The sequence below is a fragment of the Camponotus floridanus genome, unplaced genomic scaffold (assembly GCF_003227725.1).
Source record: "Camponotus floridanus strain SB8 unplaced genomic scaffold, Cflo_v7.5 scaffold131, whole genome shotgun sequence".
Lineage (NCBI taxonomy): Eukaryota > Metazoa > Arthropoda > Insecta > Hymenoptera > Formicidae > Camponotus > Camponotus floridanus.
Genome location: NW_020229250.1, coordinates 416,846 through 444,384, shown reverse-complemented (window position 1 = coordinate 444,384; position 27,539 = coordinate 416,846). Strand labels below are relative to the sequence as shown.

General features: G+C 38.1%; 1 protein-coding gene across 8 annotated transcripts in view; it reads left to right on the top strand.

Annotated features, from left to right (window-relative positions):
- Window positions 1-24,278, top strand: part of LOC105252561 — a 46,648-nt gene extending 22,370 nt beyond the window's left edge. For 3 of the 8 annotated variants that reach the window (XM_025406070.1, XM_025406069.1, XM_020027938.2), the window contains 6 exons: window positions 9,296-9,539; window positions 9,665-9,885; window positions 10,597-10,789; window positions 13,296-13,622; window positions 16,690-16,947; window positions 19,743-24,278. In XM_025406070.1, the coding sequence (XP_025261855.1) occupies window positions 9,296-9,539; window positions 9,665-9,885; window positions 10,597-10,789; window positions 13,296-13,622; window positions 16,690-16,947; window positions 19,743-20,974 (2,475 nt within the window). In that variant the 3' untranslated portion in view covers window positions 20,975-24,278. Of the gene's footprint in view, window positions 1-9,295; window positions 9,540-9,664; window positions 9,886-10,596; window positions 10,790-13,295; window positions 13,623-16,689; window positions 16,961-17,761; window positions 17,887-19,742 lie in introns of those variants that run through there. The other 5 variants (XM_025406075.1, XM_025406074.1, XM_025406072.1 and 2 more) reach the window with 5 other exon arrangements.
- The last annotated feature ends 3,261 nt before the right edge of the window (window positions 24,279-27,539 follow it).

Genomic DNA, 27,539 nt, shown 5'->3' with positions numbered 1-27,539 from the left:
CGACGAGTGTCGTAGAATCTTTCTTCCGCATTGGCGTAGTTTCCCGCAGTTTATACTCTTTCGAAAAATGATTTCGTCGCGGGATTTAATAATTATCATTTCCTTTTCAGCCGTGAAATATTTTTCAACTCGTCAATTATTCATTTTTGCAGGTCTTTTACTCGTCGGAAGAGGAGCCTCAATTTTTATTGCGCACTTTTTATTTACACGATAAAAAAAGTTTTTTTTTTTTTTATAAAAGTCTCTAGATGACACAATTCTGCAACGTTTTGAAAAAAATTATCGCGCGATATGAGACTTTTGCACTGTGTATTTTCATAATGTCATAAAGTTATCGCGTACGAGAACTTGTTGGACAGAAGCTCTCTCTCCTGCCTCGTCCTGCTTTCTCTCCGGCGTATTTCCCGCAATGACGGCTCTGTTACACGTCTGCGAAAGATAGAGACATCGATCCTGCCGCATACGTAACATAATTATATTGCTGCGGCAATCTCGTCCAGGCTTAAACATGATCGAAATAGATATACCCGATTTCATAGGACCGGAGAATCGATTTTCCATTTTGTCTGTCGCCAATCGCGCGATGGACAAACTTTGACATTATACTAAATAAATTATTGACCACTTAACCTTTCCAATCGAAGGACGTGTGCGTGTCCGTAATGTGTATAATCATGAAAAAAAGTTTTATCTACAAGTTTCATCTACGGCCTCTGTAAGGCCGTGAACAAATAATCGCTTGTAAATTTTGATCATAAAATTTCTATTATTTTAAATGCTGAAATTAATGCAATAATTTTTTTTTCAAATTTAACATCAGCTCGGACTAGCATGTAGGACGGATTTTCGAGACGCCGTGTATGTGATGACCTAGCCGAGCACAAGAGGAAGGTGGCTTTAATAAGAATCGCCGGTCATGGGGTTATGCTTCACGGGACGGTTCCCGCTCGATGACCGGCATCGTGAGAGCTGCGTCGATCATTCGTTCCGTTCGTGCCTCTTAAATAGAGATACACGCGTAATGAAGACCATTGACCCTGCGCTTTGGTTCACGCCCTTCCTTTTCACGCGTGCACACGTTTCGATCGACTTATTTAGCGCTAGCTGGTTCGCCATACGTTCTCTATTGCCAAGTTACTCGATGCTACATCATGGTGTTTAACAGCTATTCTTGTTAAACACACGAGAATGAGAATGTCGAAAGCAAGAGCGTGGGAAAGGAGATTGGGATTCCTTTTACAAGCTTTACAGCAATGTAATATAAAATGTTTTAATTGTTATATTTTAAAATCATGTTTGTGGCAAATTTCTAATACAGTGACCTGTTTTGTTAAGCAGCCTCTCACGCTGGTCTCTCCGGGAAATTATACAATTGCGTGCATGCACGCTTTCCATTTTTCTTTTTCTTTTTTTTTTTTAATTAATATAACTCGTGCGAGGGGAGAGTTTGTTTACACCCAGACATTTAGTAGTCTTTCTTTATCGATATTCTAAAAAAAGCAAGTTCCTTGCCTCTCTTTTATTTCATCTCGTTCGTCCATTTGCCACTTTTTTGTATTTTCTTCCTTTCCGCGTGTCTTCTTTTCTCGAGTGCCTCTTTTTCTCTTATTTATTTGTTACGTCTTATTACGTAACGACGAAAGACGAAAAGAAGGGAGCGAGGACCTAGGGAGGAAGGAATTCGGAGGGTAACGAGGAAAAGAGGAGAGGGGATGAAATCTCGCGACAGGTCGATAACCCTTATGCGCATTCTTCCGGAGTCGGCTCGACAAAGTATCGCGTCCTCTTTACAAAGAGGACCACCTTACAGAGGAACAAGTGACGCGCAAAAGTCCTTTGATCCACCATATCCGCAAATATCTTTGAAGATTCGCGACAACGTAACATGAGCGATTCGATTAAATTTGATGGGTCAAAAATACGGAAATAATACATTTCCCAAAAACCATTAGAGTCAGGCAACGATACGTTATAAACTATTTGAAGAACCTATTCGCGCATTGTTGCGAGATAATCGATAACCGTTTAGATAAAAATATCACTTCAACGCACTTTATCGTACGATCCTTATTGCTGTAAAATAGCAACGAAGACTCGACAGAAAAGAAAAGAAGCTGCGAGTGTCGTGAAATTGTAGAAAATTATTTTTAAATCTTTATCAAATATTTCTAAACAAAAAAGAGAAAGACAGAGACCGAACATGATTTTCAATCTATATATACAATAAAAAACGATGTAGAAATTTATAAAAAATTAAAGCTTATAGGGTCCTTACATCGAAGAAATTAGAGGCTATTTATATGAAACTGTAGATATTTTGACGAATATATATTAAATATATTATATATTAAAAATATTCGTACGGAAAGATGAGCGACAAATTTTCCGTATATAAAAACCTCAATTAGCTTTACACGAGCGGCTATAACATGTGCGGTTAATTTCTAGTGATTTAGAGGGCAAGGTGGATCAACGGAGGATATCTCAAACACGGTCACGCGACTTTCTGGGCCGCGTTCAATGCAAATATTCAGCTTATGTCCAATGTGTCCGTGGCTTTAACAATACCTCCTCCCTGTTCCCGTGTTCTCTTCAGCTTCCTCCTCTCATCTCGCTTCTACCAGCGTGGTATATTGATCGACCAACATCAACGGCAGCGGCTCGTCCCTCTATGTATGTGGGTGCTCTCGTGCGCGCGCGCGTTTCTTTGTGTACGTGTATTACGCTTCGTCTCGCGATACGCGCATTTTCACATACGAATGCATAAACCGATCTCTCTCTCTCTCTCTTCGCTTCATGCATTCCTCTCGGCGAAACTATCTCTACCAACTCGCGAATCTATGCCACGTTGATCCAAAGGTGACGTCGCCTTTTATCCAGCTGATGTATTATTTAATCTCTTTTCCCTCAATATTTAATCTTTGTGTACTTAAGGGAAAGGCGGGATTTTTTGTAAATTTTTTGCGTGTGATGATTCGGGCATTTTTTTGGGAAAGTTTATCAAAACGTCACTTGAGAAAGATCTTTTTTACTCGTAATACTTTACTTATATATAATTATTGTATATTATTGAATATTGATATTAACATTTATTTAAATTAATTGGCGTACTTCTTGGAGGAGCAGTGCGTCAATAATTAATATTCTTTTTACTTTCCTTTGAGCGTAACGCAAATATTCATCATGATAAAAGGATTAAAATCGTCTCGCAATTATCCTCGCGCGATTCCGATGTCCGCAGGTACATTCCCTAATGCGAGGTATTATTAACCATCGAGATAATTTTAAATTGTTGGCTTCGAAATGAGAGTCAAAGAGCGGCGAGTGTTTCCTTCTTGATGATGATCGCGAGACTCATTAAACATATACATGTAACCGCAGCGTATAATAAATTTTTTTAATTTATTATCCGATTGTGCGCACAATTCCTCGTACCTGTACCGTTGTGCTATAAATACTGCTGGCGTTTATTCCGCTGATGAGTCGAATAAAATCCAATTTAATTACACGTCGCGTGTATACGAAGCGAAGGAAGTATATCCGGAAGTAGTGTCGAACATTTAAATGCGCGTGGCATTCTATCCATTTGACAACTCGATTGTTTACGAGAGTTACGATACATAATTCCGCGACGTAATAAACGATGCGTACTTGTGTCCGGATGTCCCTGTTAACGAAATTGTTCGCAAATTCTGTACGATTCGCACGATCGTAACGCCCTTGTTAAATTCCGTCGTCGAGTATCGGAGTCACGAAACCGGAAAAGCTGCGTAAAGGGATTCGTAAGCTTGAAACTTCGTCATTCCGCTTTGGACGTTTTATTTCATGGATTCGTAGAGCGCGTCTAATTGGAATTTTTTAAAATTTGCGACTGCGATAAAGTCCGCTATCTTGGAATAAGGAAAGCATTAAGGGGGTCACGGTAAAGTCAATGACTCACGTGGAATTGTGCATTCTGTTTGCATTCAATGAATATGCCGCGATCGATAGTCATGCTTGGTCTGTCTGGAATCGTCAGTACACCAAGTTGATGTATTTAACGGCGTTGCTTTTATTAAAAAATATATAACTAGAAAGACGCGAATGTCGATGTGTGCGGATTATTTTCTGACATTAATTGCGATGAGAAAGTTAATCTAATGAGGTAAATTGGACTCGAATATTTCGTAGCGTCCAATTTTCTCAGACATTAGCCATCGGAGCATCGCGCGAACTTGTCGTAATCTTCTCTCGTGTTACGGGACATCCTCGACAATTTGCTGCAACTTGAGCCAGCATTTCCGGTTCATTTGCGAAATTGTGTCGGAAATCGTGCCAGTGTCCGTGTGTCTCGTCTCGCCGAGACTCTCGAAAATTGTGCCGCGCGTAGTTTCTCTCGAATCGACTCAAAGTATCTACGTTACACCTGCATGTGCACCCGTATCCTGCACGCACGCATTGCAGTTGGCATGTTGAGATCGGGAAAGGAATTGGCATTCCACTTACTAAACGCATATCGCATATATCATTATGTAAGCGCGCGGGCGTGCGCGTTAACAGTACATCTAGAGAATAATTTCACAACATAAGGTAATATTAAAATGTATAATAATAAGTATAGAAATATGAACATACAAGAATCTGTGAAATAAATACGGATTTCTATAGCTTGTCTGTATAAATATTTATATAGATTTTTTTTAAAAGTGGGAAAATTTCTCTTTTTTTTCGTAAAAATTGTAATGCATGTGGAGTCTTCTTATTTTTTCTTATAATTATTTAATTTTTCTACAATTTCTTGAATCAATGAGATACAAAGAGCGGTTTTGTTATCGAGGACTGCACAGAAACTGATCCTTTGTTAGCTACTCTTGTGTCGCCATTGTATTTGACCTACTTTAGCACCCTATTTCGGGTGAAAGATCTTGGCGTATAATAGGGGAAGCAACTCCACTGCAGGAGGGATGACTTTAATTCGCGTGACAGCTTGAAAGTGAATCGATGTTGAATTTTGCTCCATAAACATACTCGATCAAAACAAAGTTTGTATAAAATGAAGAGTTGTGTAACGTTCTTTTTAGGACATTAGGACGAGCACAAATTTTTGTCTTAAAATCTGTTTGGACAAAAATGTATATAATTTAATTGTAATTTTTCTTTTTCAAAGAGAGATTTTTGATGATAATTACATGAAAATTACAAGAGCTTTTTATTTTTCTATTAAATGTTTTTCAACAAAACAGTACTTTTTTCGATCGTTGATTTTAAAATCGCAGCCTTGATTGCGTAGATCAGTAAACTGTTGAATGGCGAAAGAAAGAGGCAGTCGCGTGAAACGTTAATACCCGCGATAGGCAGGAGAGTCCGAAGGCCGAGCGAGAATCCGCGACGTGTGGGCGCTCTTCGTGCCCACGTGTATCTACGAGTTGTGCCACGTGCAAGGTCGTAAACATCGAGGGACCGATGTTCGTGATACTTTAGAGTCACTTGATATATAATTGGTCACAATTTTATAATTTTACGCCAATCGAGTCGCGGTGATTATCGAGAATCATGTTTCTTATAAAATTGATGTCTTTATTAATTGAGAATTTTTTATGATAAACATTCATAATTATATTTTTTTATATCGACAACAAGCTGATTGCACGCCTTGAATAAAAGTTTAATATTTTCTGATTAATCGCAAAAGTCATTGTAAAACCTAGGACATTGCGTTTCGAATCAATGAACGTAAGAATCTTGAACTAGAAAATTGCAAACAAAACAAAGGCTGCAGGTGACGCACAAATTCTCGGTTATACTTTTCGCGTAATAAAACGATGACTTTTCGTTGTCGCAAAGCGCGACTTTGTAGACAGATCCGTTCACATGCGTATATTTATGAACACGCGTGTCGATGTATCTGCACATGGTCTACGCAGCAGGCCACATACGTGCTGCATATGCTTGCGAACCGCAACGTATAGCTTTGCGTAGGCGATATTTTAGCCGGAATATGTCACGTGGCTTTATAAATCATTAAAATTGGAAGAAAATATACGACACTTGAAGTAAAATGTGAAATATAAAAGATTCGTTAAAAAAACGAGGAGAGTGGATTTCCCATATTGACCTTTATTTTCTTGCATTTTAAAATATGGGTCGATTATGTTAATCTATGATTGATATCGCATCAATTTATCTTCTCGAAACACGAATGACGTAACATTTTTGCAAGTTTATTTACGAGCAGCTCCGCTGTTATCAGCTACTCAGCTAATTTAACTATTCCAGTTATCACTTGTTGTCAAACTTTCCTCTTACACTTCCAAACTAATATTTCTGCGATAAGGCGGTATAGAACTTATTTAGGAGAATTATTTATATAGCATGATTTCAAAGTTTCGAATGGCCGAGGAGAAAAGTTGTGCAACTTCCGTCGTATAGATGTGGGTGCATTATTAATGTCAGTCTTTGAAAACAATTGCAATCGATGGTGGTTAACAATGGATGGTAGCGGCGAAAGTATCGATACAGGTTTCTTTCTTTCTGCTTACGACTATAGGATCGCGTTCATGGCAAGACTACGTCATGTATTATATATGTACTGCAACGTACACATATGGATTCAAAAGTTTGATGTGATTATTAATATTTTTTCGCAAATATGTAAAATGAGCGATATTTTTTCAAGCTCTATAAAATCGAAAAAATCAATTTTCTTTCTTAGGAATTATTTTTCCACGCATTCAAAATTTAATTAAAATGAAGAAAAATTATTAGGAAAATAATTAGAATTATTAAGAAAAATATTTTTAATTCGAACATTTTTTATAATTCGAGGGCGTTTTATTTACAAGATTGCGTGCGAAAAGTAAAAGATACTTGGGTATTATCGAAATATTATAGGTATATCCTGGTACGCCTGGGGGCGATATCGGATGCAGCGGGAACAGGATGCATATCGATGCGACGCGTATGCACTTATAGCGAGAGAGACGCGGGGTCTTTGGCCGCCTAATGGCGGATGCTTCGCTTTTATACCGTCTTTGAGATGGCTTTCCCCTAATTCGCATCAATTGACTACGCGAGGACGACGCGACGAAGGGAGAGCCGTAATTAAAATTAGCATCGTTGCATCTCTCCGCGCTCTGAAATTCGAGATGCTCGTTGTGCAATTCATCCGTTCGCGTAACGCGATATCGAATCTCGGTGCTATTTTCTTTTCGATCGGAACGTGAAACCTCCTCGATTTGTCACTTTGATTTTACTTTTCCGACAAGTCGCTCTACATTTTTCTTCTTTTTTATGTTAATCTCATTTAATTTCTACATATTTGTGTAGACTTTCACATCTGCTCTTTTATTTTTGCATAATTTATACGCAATTTCATCAAAGATACACAACGTTAATAGATGGTTTATAGTATATATTGCGAAAAAATTCAAAGAATTTGCTGTCAAATGTTTGGCGAATTTTACTTAAATATATTTGCGGCGACTTTGACGTCGATTTAATCAAAAATTTAGTGACTCAATCTTGTAGCGAAATCGATCTTGTAAAGTAAACTCGTATATTCGTTCTGTCCGTATTACGTAAGCTGTCACATTTCCGTAGACGAATCGTTTCTATCTCGCTTCATTCAGCCTTGGCCTCATAATCCAAAATCTGCATCATCGCCGTCTCCACGAAATTCGGAAATGGACCGAAAACATTTAGCTCTCATTTTTTTTTACTATCGAAGATGTCGAAAATATCCTCAATCCTTGAATTGCGAAATTCATAGTTTTCCACGATTAAAAATAAAATTTGGGGGAGAATAATTAATGTATAACATTAATTATATATGCATTAATAGAGTTTGTTTTTCAATCGAATGAAACTTTCTGTTGTTTAATTATTTAAAAATATTTATATATATTAATTTACTCATATTTTATTTAATTATTTGAAAATTAATTTTTAAGATTCTACTTGAGCAAAGGTGTGCTTCAACTTTTGCAAAGTACTTTTTCGAATTAATTTTAGTTTCTTCTTATCATGATTTATGTGTGTGTATATATATGTATGCTCTGAGAGAGAATTTTGACCGACAGTCTCTTAAGGCAACGTTAGAAAAGAGGTTCGAGTTGAAAAAATATTTATGCGAGGAGCGTACATTCTATCCGCGGAGGAAGATATAACGATAATATCCGCAATATCTCGAAAAATATTTTTAGGCCGATACGCACACGTGTGCGTACTGTACGTTCCATTCTTTCGCTCGATGACGAAGAGAAATGGAAACCATTCCGACTTAGTCCCGTTAGACTTTGTACATGTGAATCGCACACAGATTCATTACGTGCATCCGTTATGTGACCATCGCATGATTAGTATTGAAGTTAAGACACAATGAAAAATATGAAGAGTGGCATGTCTCTAAATAAGAGAATGTCTCCTGTCAAAATCGAAATAAAACATTATTATTTTCCAACGATAAGACGTACGTGTGATATTTTTGTGTGAAATAAATTAGAGCAACATGTGTACTTTATCCATGAAAACTTAATGAGATGACTCTGGCCTGCACTTGGAATATAGCTTTAGTCGTCTGAAAATGTGCTCTGAAAATAGAGGCGGGTCCGTGAATAAAATAGAGTGTCGTTCCCAGATCGGCGATTGCTCTCGACGCGTCTCGGGGGACTCGCATCCTCGATTATAGATCTCCGAATAGCGACCACAAGACGATGACGGCAGCTCACGGGCTCATTAATAGCGTGGCGTGTCGAATTTTGATCGAGAGCGCGGCGAGAAGCTGCGACGAGGACCTCGTCGCGTCGACCTTGGCGCAGGTTTGTCCCTGAAACTTTCGCAAAGCAGGATCGATGTTTCGCACGATGCTTCGCACACAACCGCTACATTCTCTGTATGTCACCACGTCACCGGATGTTCAAAACGATCTCCGCTTCATCAAAACCGATTTTTCTTGGCGAACATTGCGAGGGAAAGATTTGTAGGAACTAGATTAGTTGTCTTTGTGTGTAATATAGATATCATATAGATACGTACACACACATAACCACACACACACACGCAAGATGGAGTGTGTAAAATAAATATTTGTTAGTCACGTAAGTTTTAAAAGGGATGAATTGGGACGATTAAAATCAATTATTATTATAATTCTATTATTTTATTAATCTTTTTATTATTTTTTTCTTATCGTTATCAGTATCTTAATCCTCAAACTTACGTGAGGAAGAAATATTTCTTTTAATTTATTACAAAAGATTTGCCTAATTAATTGCACCGTTGTAAACTGACGAACGCAAACGCGTCGTTGTCATTGCAGCCGCCGGAGAATGAGCTGCAGAAAGTGGGTGAGCGCGTGCCGAGCGAGCACGAGCTCAGGGTGCAGCGATCGTTACAACGGCTCAATGTTCCCGATTGGTACAAGAATTCACCCGCTGCTCGCGACGGCTTCCGGTTGAAGAGGCATTCCGACGCTTCGCAACACGGAGGCTGGCGCGCCCTCGGCTCCAAGACCACTTCTCTGTCGTCCCTCTCGTCGTCTTCCAATCGACAACCGACCACAGGTGAGACCAAAGTCATCTTTGACCAATGTTATTAGCACTAAAAGAAATTAAATTTTATAAATATAAAATTTTCTCGCTAAATTGAAAGAAATTGAAAGATATTTTTGGACATTCATGTGTTGCAGGTGCTCTTTTAAGTCCCAGTCCCACGCCTCCCGTATTCTCGAGATGGAGTACCAGCTTGCTGAACAGTGCCGGCAGTTCACCCGCGAATTCGGCCAGGTCATCCTTCAATCATCGGCAGCCCTACTTGGGCTGGCGTTCTCAAGAACGACTGGCCAATCCGCGCACGCCGGCGGAACGTCTTGCTCAGGGTATTCTTCCTCAGTTGCAGGCCGCAAACAAGGTAAAAAAAACGCGAAAAAAAAAAAAGAAAATTCCTCGAGCGACTCTTTCTCGTTAAGTATATTTGTCCTGCGAGTGCGTCGAGGGAGATTAATGCTAAATATTGCGTAAAGATCATTTACGTCACCGTTGACGTCACAATTTTCTTTACGTCAGCAAGCCTTGCATTTCCGTCCAGTTTGCGAATCGATATCCACGAATGTATAAATCCTGTACATCTCGAGCTGCTTACTACGTTTACTCGTGAATTTTGCAAATTAGGTTCAAGTATCGATATGACACTGAATATGTAACCTTTAGTCCATGTTTCTTTGCCTACATGATTTATATCGTACTCTTTGTACGGTTCGCTGTCGCTTTCTAAAATTAGACGTTCTGACAGAAATGCTTCTGTCGTCTCGCATCTCTTTTTCATGGTTTCTCCGCAGACAAACATTTTATGCAGTCTACTTTGTTCCATTACATTTAATAACGCCTTTTTTCTTAAAAAATTTTAATAATTTTAAAAAACCATGTAAATAAATATCACAAGACTTGCATCTGTCATTAATATAGATTGTTTTATCTGATAAACATATGTGATTCAATGTCAGGCAATGTTATCGATTTTAAAAGTAACACAAAATATTTAATGTATGAAAAATTAAATTACAAGAGATTAATCGTGCCTATCTTTGAGTGTTTGAAATGGATTTGTAATATTGCTTCGCAGCAACAGCAGCAGCAACAGACAACGAATCAGCAGTTGGAAGTACGAAACTCGATAAAGGAGGTGACCTCGGCCATCGTGCACTACGTGCAGAGCGGTCAAGAGGTCGGAGGTGGCGGTGGCGGCAGACTCTCGCCACGATCTCGACCTGAAGATTGGGACGACAGGGGCGGAGCGAGGTCTACCAGCCCCAGAGGTGAGCACTAAATCGTCCCCACAGCTACCAAAAAAAAAAAAAACAAAAAACAAAAAAAATACCATCCTATCAACACCACAACCACCATCACCTTTGTTCTCCGTCACGAAGGTAATTTTGAGTTCTCCTATTTTCTTAATGTCTTCTTTTGTCTTCCTTTGCAAGCTGCCTCTCTTTTTCTCTCTGTCTCTGTCTCTCTCTTTGTCTCTGTATGCATCAACTGGCTCTTCGCATCGCTGAGGTCAAAACAGGTCGGTCTAACATTTCCCCCCACTTTTTCAAGTAGAACAATCTTAAGTGTTCTCAGCGGTTCTATTTCATCTACTTAAAATGTATTCCGAATATATTTTTTCACCTTGTACATTAAATGAAATTCCCTTAGAATTTTCTATTCAATTCCCAGCTATTATATCAAAATTAAGTCACATAATTATTATTGATGTGAACCGCATTTTGTATATAATATTCTGAATTAATGGAGAAATTATTAACGGAATTAATTATAAAGTTAATTATGGAATTAATATAGGGATTAATTAGAAAGTTTTTATCTAATTAAAAATTGAATCGATTATTTCTCGTTAAATATATATAAAATATTTGTTCAAAATTTTTTTAAACATGATCGCTAAATTATGTAACGATCATACGTTGAATTTAACGTGATACAGGAGAAAGTATTTATATAAAGTCCTCTTTATTTCAAATTCAACTATAGCTCGTGTTCTCCGACATCTTGCGATATCGCTTCAGGTACGCGAATAAATTTCTAAATAAGATGCAAACAGTCAATTTTAGCATCAAGTAATCTTTCATCAATCTCATCCGACGATGGGTATATCATCTTCTGAGGAAGTATCTCCGCTAATAGAGATCCTTCAAGTTCTCGTATAAAATCTACTACATTTTTATGCTAATTATACTTACAAGGAAAATAAAATCAACATTTCTTTATGATTCTTCACATGGAATATATTATACATATTTTTATAGATTTCATTAATAAACATTTTTTCTGTTAATAAAATAGATATAATATTGGTTTATAAAAATTAATATCGATACATTTTTTTATCATACATTAAAAAAATATTTATTAGTTTATTAAATATTAAATAGTGACTTTCACACAATCAGAGAAATTGTGTTTGCAAACTATGTTTCAATTTAGAAATGCACTACCACGTATTTCGAAATCCAAATGATTTGAGCAGATCATGACCTTCTCGTCTTTAGACAATCTCGACGCTGTGATTTGAAAATGTATCATGTCGAGACAACTCGTTGCTATTTTGATAGTGTCTCGTGGCCGTCGTCACCGAAATAGATTACCCTGAAATTCAGATACCCCTTCCCGGCCTACCTCCTCTTTTCATCTTCTCAATGCGAGCAAATTCGCGTTCGAGCCATTCCCTAGGGAGATATGTTTGGAAATAAATTGAATAATAAATTGATAAAAGGAAATTAGTGAAAGATTATACACAAAGCAATTATAAAGTTGTGTCTTATCACTGAAACTTTGTTGAACTTGTCATCTTTCTGATGGAAATTTGATGAATTGATGCAATTCTGCACGTTTTAATTATGCTTATGTGACACTAACACATATATTAACACTGATAATAATGGACAATGAAAATAATCCGCTTGATTCCTTACTTTTTTTCTAACAATACTTTTTGCCAGCTTTATATATTAATATTACTTTTTAAGATAGAGATATACGCGCGCGCGCATAAAGACATTTTTTTTATTCTTACAATTATTATATAATATTTAAATATAAATTGGATATATATATTAGTATTTTCTGCAGACAGATATAATTATGTCGTTGTATTCGTCAATCAACTTGTAATTATTTTTAGTTTTCTTTATTATTCCGATATGCCCCTATGTGCTTCTGCTACTTAAGGCGATTACGCGGTCAATAAAAGTAGTTATTGCCCGCATCGCCAGATCCTAATTATTTGAAAGAGCCTTAACAAAAGAGATTATAAATCCCCACGGTATTATATAACGTGTATGCACAATAGCTTCCCTCTCATGATGCCTTTGCGCGCTTAAAGATACGGTATAGTTATTTATTTAGCTCTTATCTTCTGTGCGAAAATAAATTTAGTAGATGCATTAACAAATTTTTTTATTACTTTAGAAAAATGGAATGTATCAATGTAATTTTACTGTAGTCATAAATATTTGAAGGATAAATTTCCCAGTTATAAATCTTGAATTTGTTTACAATATCGGCTATCAATTTTTGTAAATCTTCGAAATATATTCATGTGAAATATTATTTTATCACGTATTGTTATTTCGAATTGAAAAAAACCAATTTTGAAAAAAATTTAGGAATTTTAAAGATAGATTCTTACACGAAAGAGATTAGGATTTTGTTCGAAGAAGAATTAAAAAGTCGTTAAGAGTAGCCAAGATAGTTTAAAGTAGCCAAGCTCCAAGGGTCGTTGATGACCCGGGCCTAATCGCACTTATCGGTACCTCGAAGGGAGCGTGAAGCTGTGCTGGATGGAGAGCTCGTTCGTCGGCACGCGGCCCGTGGACTCGCCGGAGACGCCTATGAGCCTGGCGACCGACCAGGAGGCGGGCGACTGCTGCAACGCGGCCGGTACCGAGTCTTGCAGCTGCCAGGACTCGGCGGCCTCCGGCCTCTACCTAGACCTGACGCCCAGCCGGGACGACCTGCGTCACCATCAGACGTCCTCGGCCGGCCCGTCGCCCACGTCCTCCTCTCACTACCATCATCATCACCATCATCATCATCAGCGTCACCAGCATCGCCAGCAACAGCAGCAGCAGCAGCGTCATCACCGCGGTGAGTTGCTGCTCGCCTAGCGGACGTGCAAAACTTCCGGCTATTATTCCGCGCCGTCGCCGAGCGTGCAAAGCTGACGAAGACGATCCAGGGGAGAGCTTCCTCCGATCGAAGATCGATACTTCGACTCCCGTATGAAACTGTGTAATTAATTTTTAGCAGAATTTGAGAAAAAGAAGCGTAGCGATGACATTGATCAATATTAATTTTAATATTAATATATTAATTTTAATATTAATTTTAATATTAATATCAATATTAATATAGATTAATCTTCCAAGTAGCGGTTTAATTAAAGAGTTAAATCACCGAGTAAATTTTTATGCGCAGAAATTCTTTCTCTCGCATTCATCGCAAAACCCATTCATCCACTCGGATTCCATTTATACGAGTCGCTCTATAGAACGATGCAACGCTCTATAGAATAGATGCCCTTTAAAAGGGTGACGTTCGCTCGTCGCGCTTTCATCTCGTCGACGTAGGCGTAGAATCCCCGGAAGTACTTTCATAATTCTCTCTCTCTCTCTCTCTCTCTCTCTCTCAGATTCGCAAGCTTTTTATCGGCTTTTGACAACGATTAGAGCTTACGCCCACATATCGATAATCGTTATCTCCCCTCGTCCTCGTTTTCGTCAGTTTACGTCGCGCGCTCAGGCGAGTCGCAGGTACGCGAGGCTTAATCCAGCTTCCAGGATTCGACTAATTAATTTGCATAAGCCGACTCGAGCCAACATATACATATATTCTCTCGTTCTCTTTGCGAAACAGACAAGACGATAAGACTGTGTATATCCGTTTGAGAGCTTTCTTACGCTCGAGGCTAAATCCCGATAGTAAAATCCTTTGCGAATAATACATCCGACTTAATTCATTGATAATTTTTACTATCGAGGATGATTTGAGAGAGTGAAACTCAGATTAAATATACTCAGATTTCATCAATGTCTCGAGATCCGAAATAATGGCGATAAAAAACAAACTCTCTCATTATGTTTTGATATTTAGTAACGATTTATTTAATGGTGGAATTTTTATCGAGACTAGAGTAAACTTATGCTCGACGACATTATTTCTCAAGGGAAAAAAGAAAGTGGTCAAGAATACGGAAGCATTCTCGAGTCGCGCTTTTGGCAGACTTTTCGCGTGCAGCGAGAACTTGTAGTAAATTCTTTCCATTCCACGCGCGTTCTCTCGTCTCTCGCTCCATTCACTCTTCTCACTCTCGTCGTCGCTCATGCGAGAAAGCTCATCGTGATGAATTTTGTAGAGTACACTTTCTTACTTTGTTTACGACACGTGTTGACGACCCTCCGCTCCCCTCCTCCCTTCGCTGATAAGAGTACGATTAAAAGGCGTTCTCCCCGTACCGTGTTACGCGAGATATTAATGTCAGATTAATTTAACCACTTCCCCCCTCACCTCTCTTCCTCCACCTTTGTCAGTAGTTATTTGCATTCATGTATGTTTACTGTGAAACTGTCCACTTTACGTTAACGCCTGTAGAATTTGTACAGGTGCGTACATACGTGTATTAATTAGGTTTAATTATGCGAATCGCGCACACCGTTCATTATGTGTTGCAAGTGCGTTGATATTATTATTATTATTATTATTATCTCATCATTATCTCGTTATTATTATCATTATTATTATTTTTTAAGTATATTATTATTATTATTATTATTGTTGTTGCTATTTTAATTACAACAATGCGAAGCCCGCAGAATCGTCCGCGCGCAGAATCAGCCATCTGTTTCTCTCTCTCGTCTTGTACCTTGAAATACGTCTGTGCCTTGAAATATTTGTTTTATAATTGATGTATATTGCTCGATTGTAGGGGTAAATTCTAAACGATTGGACGAATGGAAACGATGGTTTCGCGATGATTTTGCGTGCTCGATTCTCTCTGTCTTTCTTTTTCTTTTGAACGGTTCCGTACTTATTGTCCGGACATACATCAACGATTATCATTTGTCTGTGTAGAGCGTAATTATTATCCCTGGCAACAAAAATAAATTATTGTCATTATTATTTGTGTTCTCTCCGTAAACTTGTTTACTCCTGCGTTCATCTCTCTTTCGATCATTTTTTTTTTCCTCTCACTTTTGTACGCATATTTTGTTTTTAATCGAATCGGTTAATTTCACGATCTCAATGGATTAATAAATGAACAAAGTAATGTAAATAAAAATAAGTAACGTCTTATTGTCTATCGAAAAGATTATCGACACATGTAGATATCGTGCATGGTTGTATGTATTTTTTTTTTCAATAATCAATTTTTAATAGCACGGTCACTTTTGCGCGAACCTTTTTCTTCGATCACATTGTGTACCACTGTTCTGCTTGTGTCACGGTAAGTGCTGCAAGAATTTTGTTGCCTTCTTGACTACCAGTCAAGAGTTTTTATTTTCCTTCTATTTTTAATTCGATAGCCATACTTGTACGCGCGTAAAGCACAATCGATGAAATATATTGATAAATATTGGTAATTTGCAATCCTGAAAGTTGATCTGTGTCGTATTTGTTGAATTGTGAGTTTAGGCAACTACAGTTAATAAATCGCAGTTATCGCATTTATCATTGACAAAGACTGTAGAGAACTTATCTTTCTCTCTTCCTGATTTGAGGGATGAACACTTTTTTTTTTTTATCGAGGAGAGGAGAAATTAACAAAATTAATCTAAAGGTGCAGGAATGGGACAGGAATGGACCGCTTTGTACTCTTAAGCCGAGGTCGGTAAAAACTTGGAAATTATTCAATTGGATATTATTGAATTTGCATTCGGGCATAGAAGTACACATACTCATACATATGACTCGATTTAAAGGACGACATCGCGTCAAAAGGACAACGAGAAAGTGATTGCTTTATTATTAATCGTAGGATTAACATGGAAAAAAATGAGAAACTCTCTCGTTCTCACCCCCAAGAAATACACGTACTACACATGCATACATACACATATACATACACAACATACTCGGACGTACACTTTCGAGGCCAAGAGGATGACGCAAACCTCTCTCTGTCTCTTCTTTACCCCCGCATGATACCGATGATCAGGATCGGGCCAGAGCGATACGGACGAGGCGATGGCGACGGCAGCTCTTCTGCGGAACAAACCGAGCCCGGGCTCCACAACCCTGGAGGACGTACTCGACTCCCTCCTGGGACTGCCACCCGCGTCGCGTACTCCGAGTCCTGGTCCGGGAGGACCCGTCGTGACCGCCACGTCCGCCATCCGTCATCGCCATACGAACGCCGCCGTTGGCCAGGCGAAAGCCGGGAAGAGCTGCAGCGACCTACGCCAAGACCTCCAAGGTAGGAGGACTATGTAAGTTTTCGTTCTGATCGGCAGATCCTACAAGAGACGATTCGATCTCTTCTATCGTACGGCGCCCTATTCTTCGTACCCCGAAGAGCGAACGCGTGCGCATCGAGTGTCTCGTGAGGATCCATCTACGCCGATGATCAAGATATTGATTTTCTTTTCTTTCTCTTGTCGAGATATTTGTTTCTCGTTAAAGTGATTTTTCTCGCAGAAAATTATTTCACCGTGCATTCTTATTAGAGGCTTTATTTTCCTGGAAAATGTTATTTCTCAGCGCGATGAGGATCCGCGGGGTGTATGCGTTTCTCGGGACACATCTCGATGTACACGGGATCGACTACGTATATTCTGCTTCGCGATGCCAAAGCAGTAATTTGCGTTTCTCTTCGCCTCGTCGCCTCACCTTTCACTCGCGGAGACTGCACCCGTAACTTGAACGAGGAACCAGATTCGCGCACGAACGATACTCAAAATTATATACATCATATCATATATATATATATATGTACATCTCTACATTTTTACATTATTATCGCCGCAAAAGTAAAAAGAGAAAAATACTTTGACAAAAAAATCTATCGCTCTTTCAAGAATCTCAATTTCGTGAAAGACCACAAGGTGGAATAAAATTACGCAAAAGTTCGAAATTTTACTCTTTAACTCGAGAGTCTGGACTCTTCAGCCTCTGACTCGATCATCCACTTATCGATATGTACGAGAACGTCATCCGACACATCAAGAAGACGCGATGTCTCGATGTCCCTTCCTCTCTCGCCGAACTCACGTTCTTTTGCACCTTTGCAGAGGCGAGCCTAAGGGCGTGTAAAGCCCCTCGCGGGGTCGTAACCACCCCCGAGTCCGAGGACAAGTTTGGCCGTGGCCGGCCGCCGCAGCAGCCCCTCGCTGCTTATGATCGCGCGAATGATTAAGCGAGCGCGTGTGATTAATAACACGAACCGAGACGGAGATCGTAAGGCAACAATCATCACCAAGACTCTCGACACACTCTCTCTCTCTCTCTCTTGTATTTTTTCTCTATCTCTCTCTCTCTCTTTCTCTATCTTTCTCTCTACAAGTCTGTCACTCAGCAGCGCTGTTTATACTTTTCTGCAATCCGCTTCATCTTTCTCTAATTTAATTCAAGCTGTCTGATTACGAGTTATCGAATTTATAAAAGCACCATATTATTACACGATATTATAAATTTCGTGGAAAGATTTAGCGATTAGTCGAACCCTTTTTTGAAGGTTCAAATATATCTGTGTATATTGCTTTTAATTCAGAAAGCGTAAAAAGAGAGTACAGACTTTTTGTGCACATTGATGGCACGTGCACAGCTCGATGTCAAGCTCGATGGGGTGGGTTGGATGCAGATTTCGCTCCTGTTGTAACAATGCTTTTCATAATTGTGATCTATTGTATATCCAACGAGTGCTCACTCACTTTATGATATTTTTAAATTTCAAATATATTTATCTCTTATCAGTATTTAACATCATTAAAACTCAGTATTTCCGTATTACAGCTAGATCTCTCGCTACAACTAATTACTTCCGTAGATTACAACTTGTGATATCTGTTTATGATTTTAATTAGCTTGGTATTTCTTTTCCAATTGATTTCAATCCAATTATTTAAGTTTGCTTTTAAATTGCTTCATTTTTTTTAGCTTCAGGTACAAAGTTGTGAGGCCACCACTGACACAAGCGAAATGTTGATTAATGGCAGAGATTTAGATATTTGCTAGGATCATTTGTTAAAAGGGGGGGATATGTAAGAGCGTTATTAAGGAGTATATATCACGCCGATCATTATCATCACGCTCATACGGCTTGCTTACAATCATCACGTTATTGTGCTTAACGCTGCTATCGCGCTGGCTCTCGGTAATGATGACGGAGGAAAGTGAGAACGAATTTGCGTCCCCTCGTTCAATATAACATCATTCTCCTTAACATTAAATCATTCGTTACCATTTAACGATATCATCTCGTTATATCGAAGCATCGATCAACACCATAATTTTCCATTTAACATCATCACTTGGTAAAATAACATAATCAAAGAGCCAAATTGTGTTACATTCATATTTCGAAATAAAAAATGAAAATTGTTAGTCTAAGCAATAATGTCAAGGCCATCTCCAGAGACTTGGATCTCTGATTTCGTTATTTTATGCGAAAAGCGCCTGAAGTGACATTGCATATAAAACAAAAAGAAGATTCAAGTCTGGATCGTGCATATCTTTTCATTTTTGAAAACTGAATAAAAAATAAAACTACATAAAAAATAAATTTATTTTTAAAATAAAATAGAATCTCGTATATCCATTAATATGGTTCAATGTAATAATTTGTTTACATTGCCTTACTGTTACAAGAATGAAATAGGAATTGTAGTTATATATGTATGTTACACATATATGAGAGAAGATTCAATATTTTATTTAGTTAATTATTAATTTTTATCTGCAGAAAAAAATGCAAGTACAAGTCGAAAATTTCTCTTTATAACACACAGACCTATAACGACTCTTGTTGGCCTTGACAAAACATTACTTGGACTTGCCTAAAGGAATGAACGCAAACTTGTGTTTCATCAGACAAGTTCTTACAAAAATCTGTAAAATCCGAACTTTCTAAAAATACGAATCTCTAACGACAATTTGGGAATAAGCTCTTAACTCACGATCGTTCTCCGACCTCTCTCATCATTTTCCTATCGACTTTTCTCGCGTTATCCGCTATCTCATATTGATGAAGACAATCGACCTGACCTGTCGTAGAGTCCGCTAGAAGCGTGATGGACGTTCATCAGGTGGCCGCCGAGGATCAGCGCAACTTCTACTCGGGCGAGCTGTTGAGACGGAAGAGCGAGGGCAGCGATACGCTACCCGTCTCGCGAACCGCCGCGACAGCTGCGTCTTCCTCGTCGCTGATGCCGAATCGGGGTGGCGCGACGCGTCACCGCAGAGTATCCTTCGACAACGCCCAGGATTCCACCACCAACGGCAGCTCGGCCGTGGACAAGGTGGTGCGCTGCCGCAACAATAAATGCGGCAACTCTACCACCCTGGCCGAGGCAAGGAGGACCTACAAGAGCTGCCACAACTGCACCTGCCTGTACTGCTCGCGCGAGTGTCGACGAGCTCACTGGCAGCGTCATCGCAGGACCTGTCTTCACTCGCGAGCCGGCAGTCTCTGCCGTCAGGTGTTGTCCTCGGCGAAGGAGGACCCGGCCACTCTGAAGCACATCTCCGCTCTCGCTCGACGGGGCCACGACGCTCACGGCCGCGGCGCGGTCAAGTGCTTCTTCTCGAGCCCCGAGGCAGCCGAGCGCTTCGTCGGCAACGGCTTCGCCGATCTTGGCGAGCCCACCTACGTGCGCTGGCCGGATTTGTTGCCCGGCGAGATGGGCGCCGAGCTGTACGCCGAGCTGATGCGCCTCTGCAAGACGTACAATCCGGAAGCGCGGCTGGTGCTTTACGTAGCGGTGTGCGTGGTCAGCGAGGTGCCGACCAGCGGTGCCGTTAGATGGGAACGGCAGCTGGTATCTCGATGCGCCAAGATCAGACTCGACGGAGCGGCGAAGCAGCACGCTTCTTCGTCCTCGGCGTCGCCGCAGGCCAGAAGACAGCAAATACCCGCGTCGCCTTGTAATATCACTCGGGAGATGGATTCGCCGGAGACCCTGGTGCTGACATCGTTACCCGGAAACAACGGTCAGAACACGCCGCGGAGGGCCCGCGAAATCAGCTTCACCAACATCCAGCGGCAGCTCAGGCTCAGGGGAGTTTCCTTGAGAAGGCACTTTCCTCAGGTCTACCGGAAGCTCTGTTCCTACGTGGATGGCTCGGTGGATAAGTTTGCGCCGGTGACCATCTATCCTAGGGATCAGGCATCCGGCAAGAGCTTCATGTGCATCATCATGCTGGACGCGGAGCCTGAACGTTTGCAACTTTTGCCCACGGACTCGTCCAGGGTCAGGACGGTGGACATTAGCGTGGAACAAGAGTGAAGATCGTATCCAAGGTACGTCGCTCAGAATTTTCTTCAAGTTCTCAGATGAGAGTTGGAGACGTTGCCATCTCCTGTTCGGGATGAAAAGGACTTACCAGCGATACGAGAACGAAGATCACATCTGGAAGAATCGAAAATGTTTGAAATTTCAAGAGACGTCGCTCTCTCAGGATTTTCCTCAGGTTTACGGAAAGAGGATTAAAGAAGAGGTGTCGCGATTGCTGTCGACAGACTTCTTTAGATCGAAGACGACTTTAGTAAGGCAAATTCAGATGACACGAAAATCTAAAAGATATTCTAACTTAATCGGATATCTTTCGGATGTTTACATCATCTGAGAAGATTGTATCTAGATAGAAGCACAAATGATTATGTTAACAAAAAGTTTCAAATGCCAATCGAGCCAAGTTCGACATTTGATGTCAGTTTGCGCAGATTCGCATACACATACATACATGCATACAAAGACTGTTTCTATCTGTTTCTTTTAAAGGAAGAAAATCGAAAAATGAAGAAAACGAAACGTCGCTCTGTTCATATGCACCTTCTTTTGCGACACTCTATATATCTCGCGATCGTATTACAGTAATCTTCTGTCGTTACAAAAAATCCTCGATATAGCCGTTGCAGTATAAGATGTTTATCAATCGTTTGCCGAGGGTGAGTTTTATTGCGAGATCTTTTATCGACCGTCTAATCCTTTCACATGAAACACATATATTGTTACGTATAATTAATTCAAGGATTCGAATAATTTAATTATATCTTGCGTATATCGTGCAATTCGATAGAGCAACAATGATGCATATTTATTAACTTTATTTTTAGCAATCGCTGATAAAGAATTTTCAATTTAATTTATTACAATAATGGGATATAATTAATGTTATTTTTTTAACGAGGAGGTTGAAAGGATCGACCATGGTTTCAAGTTCTCGGCGAATGGAACGGAAAGTAATATTTAGAGTACGTTGTTGTGTCTTTGTTCAACTTTGCATTGTTTAAATTTTATCGTATATATATAAATATATATAAATTATATATAAATATATAACATATGTGTGAAGACGAAGGACATAATTTTTCCTCGGTGAATATGCTTACGATAATCGAATTCTGAAATTTCGCTTAGGTCCCATGTGCTCCATCGGAAATTGATTAAAATTGTGTAATGTAAAAATTCAAGAGAAATGATATTTCGAAAAATATATTGAAATGTGACATTTGTTTGCAAATATCAATTTGCTAAGAGGGAATAACTTGCCTTACTTTTCATCGTGGCATATATAATTCTCTTGTTATTAATCGGATTAATTTAGTAATATAAATACTATATATAATCGTAAAATTCTTTTCATATCTATAATTCTTTGATAAATGCATGGAAAAAAAAAAGAGTCGAATATATCTCGCGCACAAAATTTTGTCGCAAGTATATCATCCGCCATCATGACACTGTGCCAAATGAGAAGAAGAACGAGATTAATCGCGTATATTACAGGGAATATATAAATTTTCGAAATACTGTCGCAAGGAATATTAATGTCTATGATCTCGCGACAGAGAGAGAGAGAGAGAGAGAGAGAGAGAGAGAGAGAGAGAGAGAGAGAGAGAAAGAGAAAAAAAATGCACATAATTTCGGCTAAAAGGCTTTTCCATGGATCAACGAATCCCCAATTTATTAATAGTAAGCATAGCTTAAGTCGAGCTGCATAACAAAACGACATTACAAAAAAAAGGCTGATCTCTTTCTAGTAGAAAAGAAGAGCGATTGATAATGGTGCCAATGATAACGTCTCGAGAACACATCGTCACTTTGTAGTGATATAAAAATACAAATAAAAGCATAGTAAAGGGAAAAGTTGCAAATTAAAAGTTCCCATCGGGAATATCGCGGTGTCATCGAGCGAATATTAAAGCAAGCGATCGATGTTCCCGTAATTTTAATTGAATAGATAATTAATGGGAACGTCGTTACGAGAAAGTGAGAATGCGATTTCTTACGTTAGTTGATAGAATCGATATCCGTTTCTATCCGTTGACACAATGCAATTTTTAACGACGAGACAGAAAATGAATCGAATCAAAGAGGAAGCATCCCAGTGCCAATAATAAAATGCCACGGATATTTCTACACTCAACGAGGAATACTCAACGGTTCTCGATTTGCTATCGAGTATCCAGGATTAAATCTTACGACGAGATCCACATTTCGTATGCACACGATCACGATAATCCTCATCGCGATTATTGATTCCGATGAATCGCATTCCTTTGTATGTATAACGAGAGTATAAAGTTATTACCGCAACGCGATTTCACTCGATCGTTCGCTCATCCGTTACATTATCAAGCTTGCGACCAATGTTGATCCTTCATTTACGTTTGTACATAGCGCTCTTAAGGGAATATATTTAGGAAATGAATTAGAGAGGTAAAAGAGAGCAATTTTACTAGCACGAGGAGAAGAGATTTAAAAGGATCGATCAAAATTCGCGAGTAGGTGGCTTATTCGGAGATCAGTCCTCGTTATATCCTCGATAGTTCCTTTTTCCTATCTCTATCACGAGGACGATCACTGCGATTTCATTATACAGGTTGTATGATAAAGAGTATATATTGATTTTGGCGCTTTACGATACACCTTGTATAAATATATTTATATATCCACACATTCCGCTCTATAAAAGTATATAACGAACAGTGGTCGGGAACATCGGTCGGAGAAGAAGTCTCAATTCCTATTATATTAAGTGTATATACAGTGTGTTTGTAAAAGAATCTATATCTATTTCTAGAGAGTTTATTACATAAAGAAAAAAGTATATATAAATGCTGCGCGTGTTGTCAATAATTTTTAATTATAGATGTGGAGCAAATTGACAGAAACACACATGCTCAGGATGTTTTTCATCTGGAAAATACTTTCTCGATTTTGATTGATCAAATATTTCTTACTTACTGCTCGACAATTTCTTTATAGAAGATGAATTACTATTATAAGTTTGCAGAAATAGATGGAAGCTTTATGGGCATTCTGTATGACTCCGACCGATAAAACGAGAAAGCTGTTGCTCGACAAATAATTTAGAAGAGTGATACAGAAGAAAATTAATCTCGCGCGAATAAGAAGAAAATTAAGCGACTTAATCGATCGAACGAGCAATCTCAGCCCGCACATAGTCACTCTAAAATCTTAAGATATCGTTTCAACGTCTATATTTATCGGTGCTATCAAAATGTGCTACCATTGTTTTCGCATCTGTGTATGTCTCGATTTTTCAAATAAAATGTTAATTTTATTACATAGGTTCACAGTGTAACTATCCTCTCGCCCAACCACCGAGATATATCGTCGAAATAAAATGTATAGAAAAAAATATTGATTAAATATATATAAACTGAAAGATCGCTATATACAAAGGATAAAGTTGCGTGAGATTAAAGAATGAAAATTTCAGTAAGCTTTCTGAAAAATAATTTAAAAGTGACTTCGATTTAAATTAAGATTATTTTATTAAGATTTTTATTAAGATTACTTATTATATACAAATACAAATTTGTTGGATAATGAAAAAAAAACCTAAAGAATATTTACGAAATCTTTTTGATTTATTTGGCTCTGTACAGATTTACTACAAATTTATTATTGTTAATAATACCATCATATATTTGTAACGGTGTAGGTAAATGATGCTCGCGTATAGTTTGGATGGATCTTTCCCGGAGACAGATTCGAGAGACCGTCCTCCTCTTATTTATCATCTTTCTTTTTCCTTCTCTCGGGCTAGATCAATCTGACCAATCCCGATAACCGTTTATCGACTGTATACCTCGAGCATAATTTGTTTTACACAAGCTTTGGAATACCCGTGGACACATAGGTACAACGGCTTTACAATAATTTATAGGAAAGCGCGCGGTTGAGACGAGTGATGACAGCTACACTTATTTCGTTCATATAAATGCACGATATCGAGAAGCTTACATTCCAAAAGAGAACCCCGGTTTACATCCTCTCTCTTCTTTTTCTTAGAAAAAACTTTAGATAAATACTGTGTCGTAAATTGGCGAGATAGCTAAGAATATTCTTTACATCTAGTGTTCTTACGTCTAATTTCGATCTGCACTGCGCGTGTATACCGGATGCGCCAATATTCCCGTGAAATATATTCCATGAAATATAATAAGTATATTACGGAAGAATACACCGTGTGGATATAGTCCACGATTTAAAAAAAAAATCAAAAAATAAAAAAGTTATGTTTAAGAGAATTATTGATGCATCCCATATATGTAATGTTATTCAAATAAAAAATCTGTTACAAAAAGTACAATATATATCCGAAAAGTTAAACAAAATCATTTAACGATTATTTTTGTGAAGTGAACGAGTGAATAGTTCGTTCGTGAAATGTCTTTGGCTGTTACAAGAAAATTGATATAAACGCAATTTGATTATTTAAATTTCGGAAATTAAAAAGATTAAAAAATAAGAATTAATCTGATTTGTTTAATCTATTTGAAATTGCGACTTTATCTAAATTCTCTCCTCGCTTGTGATTCCGTTTACATTTCAAAATAAATTAAACTTGAGCTTGAATCGTCAGGCAGTTCACTTTTCACCTCAGCGAGCCTCGTATGTAGAAATTGATTAATATTACATTCTAACTTACAGCTTCCTGTGTTTCTATAGATTCGCGTAAATGTACATACACACATCGTTGCCATATATATTTCGCCTTCGCATAATATATTTTATACACAATTGAAACATTAAATATAATTACAGTTTACAGCGGTTCGAGTCAATTAAATTGACGTGAGAAAATAAAGTGAACTAAAAACCAGAAGGTAACCAGTGAACACGTAAAAATTATATTTTATAAAATAAAGAAAAATCCCGCATATGTATAAAACACAAAATCAATTTTACTGAATTTTCTGAGAAAAACTCAAAATTGACTGTTGGAGATTTTCTAAGAAAACTTTATCATAATGCCAGAGAATTTCTGGGTTTGTCTAGAATTTTTGTTTGTTTGCCAATAAATCTCCCGAGTGTCCACGTACCTGGACCCCAACAGAATCACTCGTTCCATTTTCGCATTACTTACAGAAAATTCGCGGTAGTACATACAAGAAAATTTACAGACTTTATATTTTCGAAGAAACTCGGGGGAGGGGGGGGGGATAGCGGAGAAAGAACGCTCTTCTCTCCCATCCCCGCCATGAGATTTCGCGGCAATCTTAACAATCAATATTTTTTTATATATACTATAATAATATATATATATATATATATCTGTATATATATATGTATTCCGTTTTATCTAGAGTCGTCGTCGCCGTGCTTCGTCAATATCGATGCAAAATAAATCACAATCGTATATTTCTTCCTCCCCGTTACCCTCCGATTGGCAACTATGCTCCTGCGTCATTAACAACATATATATGTTGGATATATATTTTTTTTCTTCTGTCTTTTTTTCGCCATCGAGTTAATGAATATGCTAAAAAATATTAATCCTTTCTCGCGCCTTTAAAAGTATTGTTCTATATTTAACGGAGTATTTTGGTTTTTCGACACTATGTAATTTCCACGCAGAGGATGCGGCAAAAGTAATGTCTCGTTTGAATATTTAAAAACAAAAATCAATTTTTTTTCTTCTTAAAAAAAATTGAGTTATATGTCATACATATGATTGTCATATATATTATGCGTCTAAAATAATATATATGTTATAATATCACTTAAAAAGACAAATAAATGCACAAATAAAAAAACTCGATATATTCGAAACGATGCGATTACTTTCACATTACACCTTATGCTACGTTTCTACCTGCGCCATGGAAGATCGTGACTCGAAAATGCGAAGAAAGATAAAAATTCCCAAGATTCACTCTTACGAATACGAAAAACATATCTTGAGATTAAGGAATTATAATCTTGTAGTCTTACTCGCGAGAGTACGTCCTAACACCTGCACCTTTTGGTTCAACTCGACTTATCGATAATGTACGCATTAACGCAGAGCGCTCGTCTATGGGGTAAGTAGAGAGAGAAAGAGAGAGAGAGAGAGAGATGTGCTTATATATTATTATTACTATTATCGTTATTATCATTACCATTATTATTAAATGTGTTTATCTGCGAGTGTACGATTTTCGTGCATCTTCGTACATCACCGTTATGGAATGTGCCGGGAAGGAAGTCGCTCTATTCGAGGAGCTACGACTTCGGCAAGTCGATGTTTTCGTCTCCTTCTGCGCATATTCCGTCGACAGCTTGAACGCCTCGCAACATGATATTATTGCAATCAAAATTCTATGTCAATTATAAATACTAAACACAAGTAAGAGAATATTAAGATGTTATACATAAGAAAATTTAACATATTTAGTTCAATATTTTTTATTTTATATGCTTCAGCAAATTTGTAGAGAAATTTTTGTACCTTTGATCTATGAATTTATACAGTAATGTATGATTAATAATAATATATATATATATTATAATTAATAATATATTATAAAAATAATAATATTAATATTCATTATTA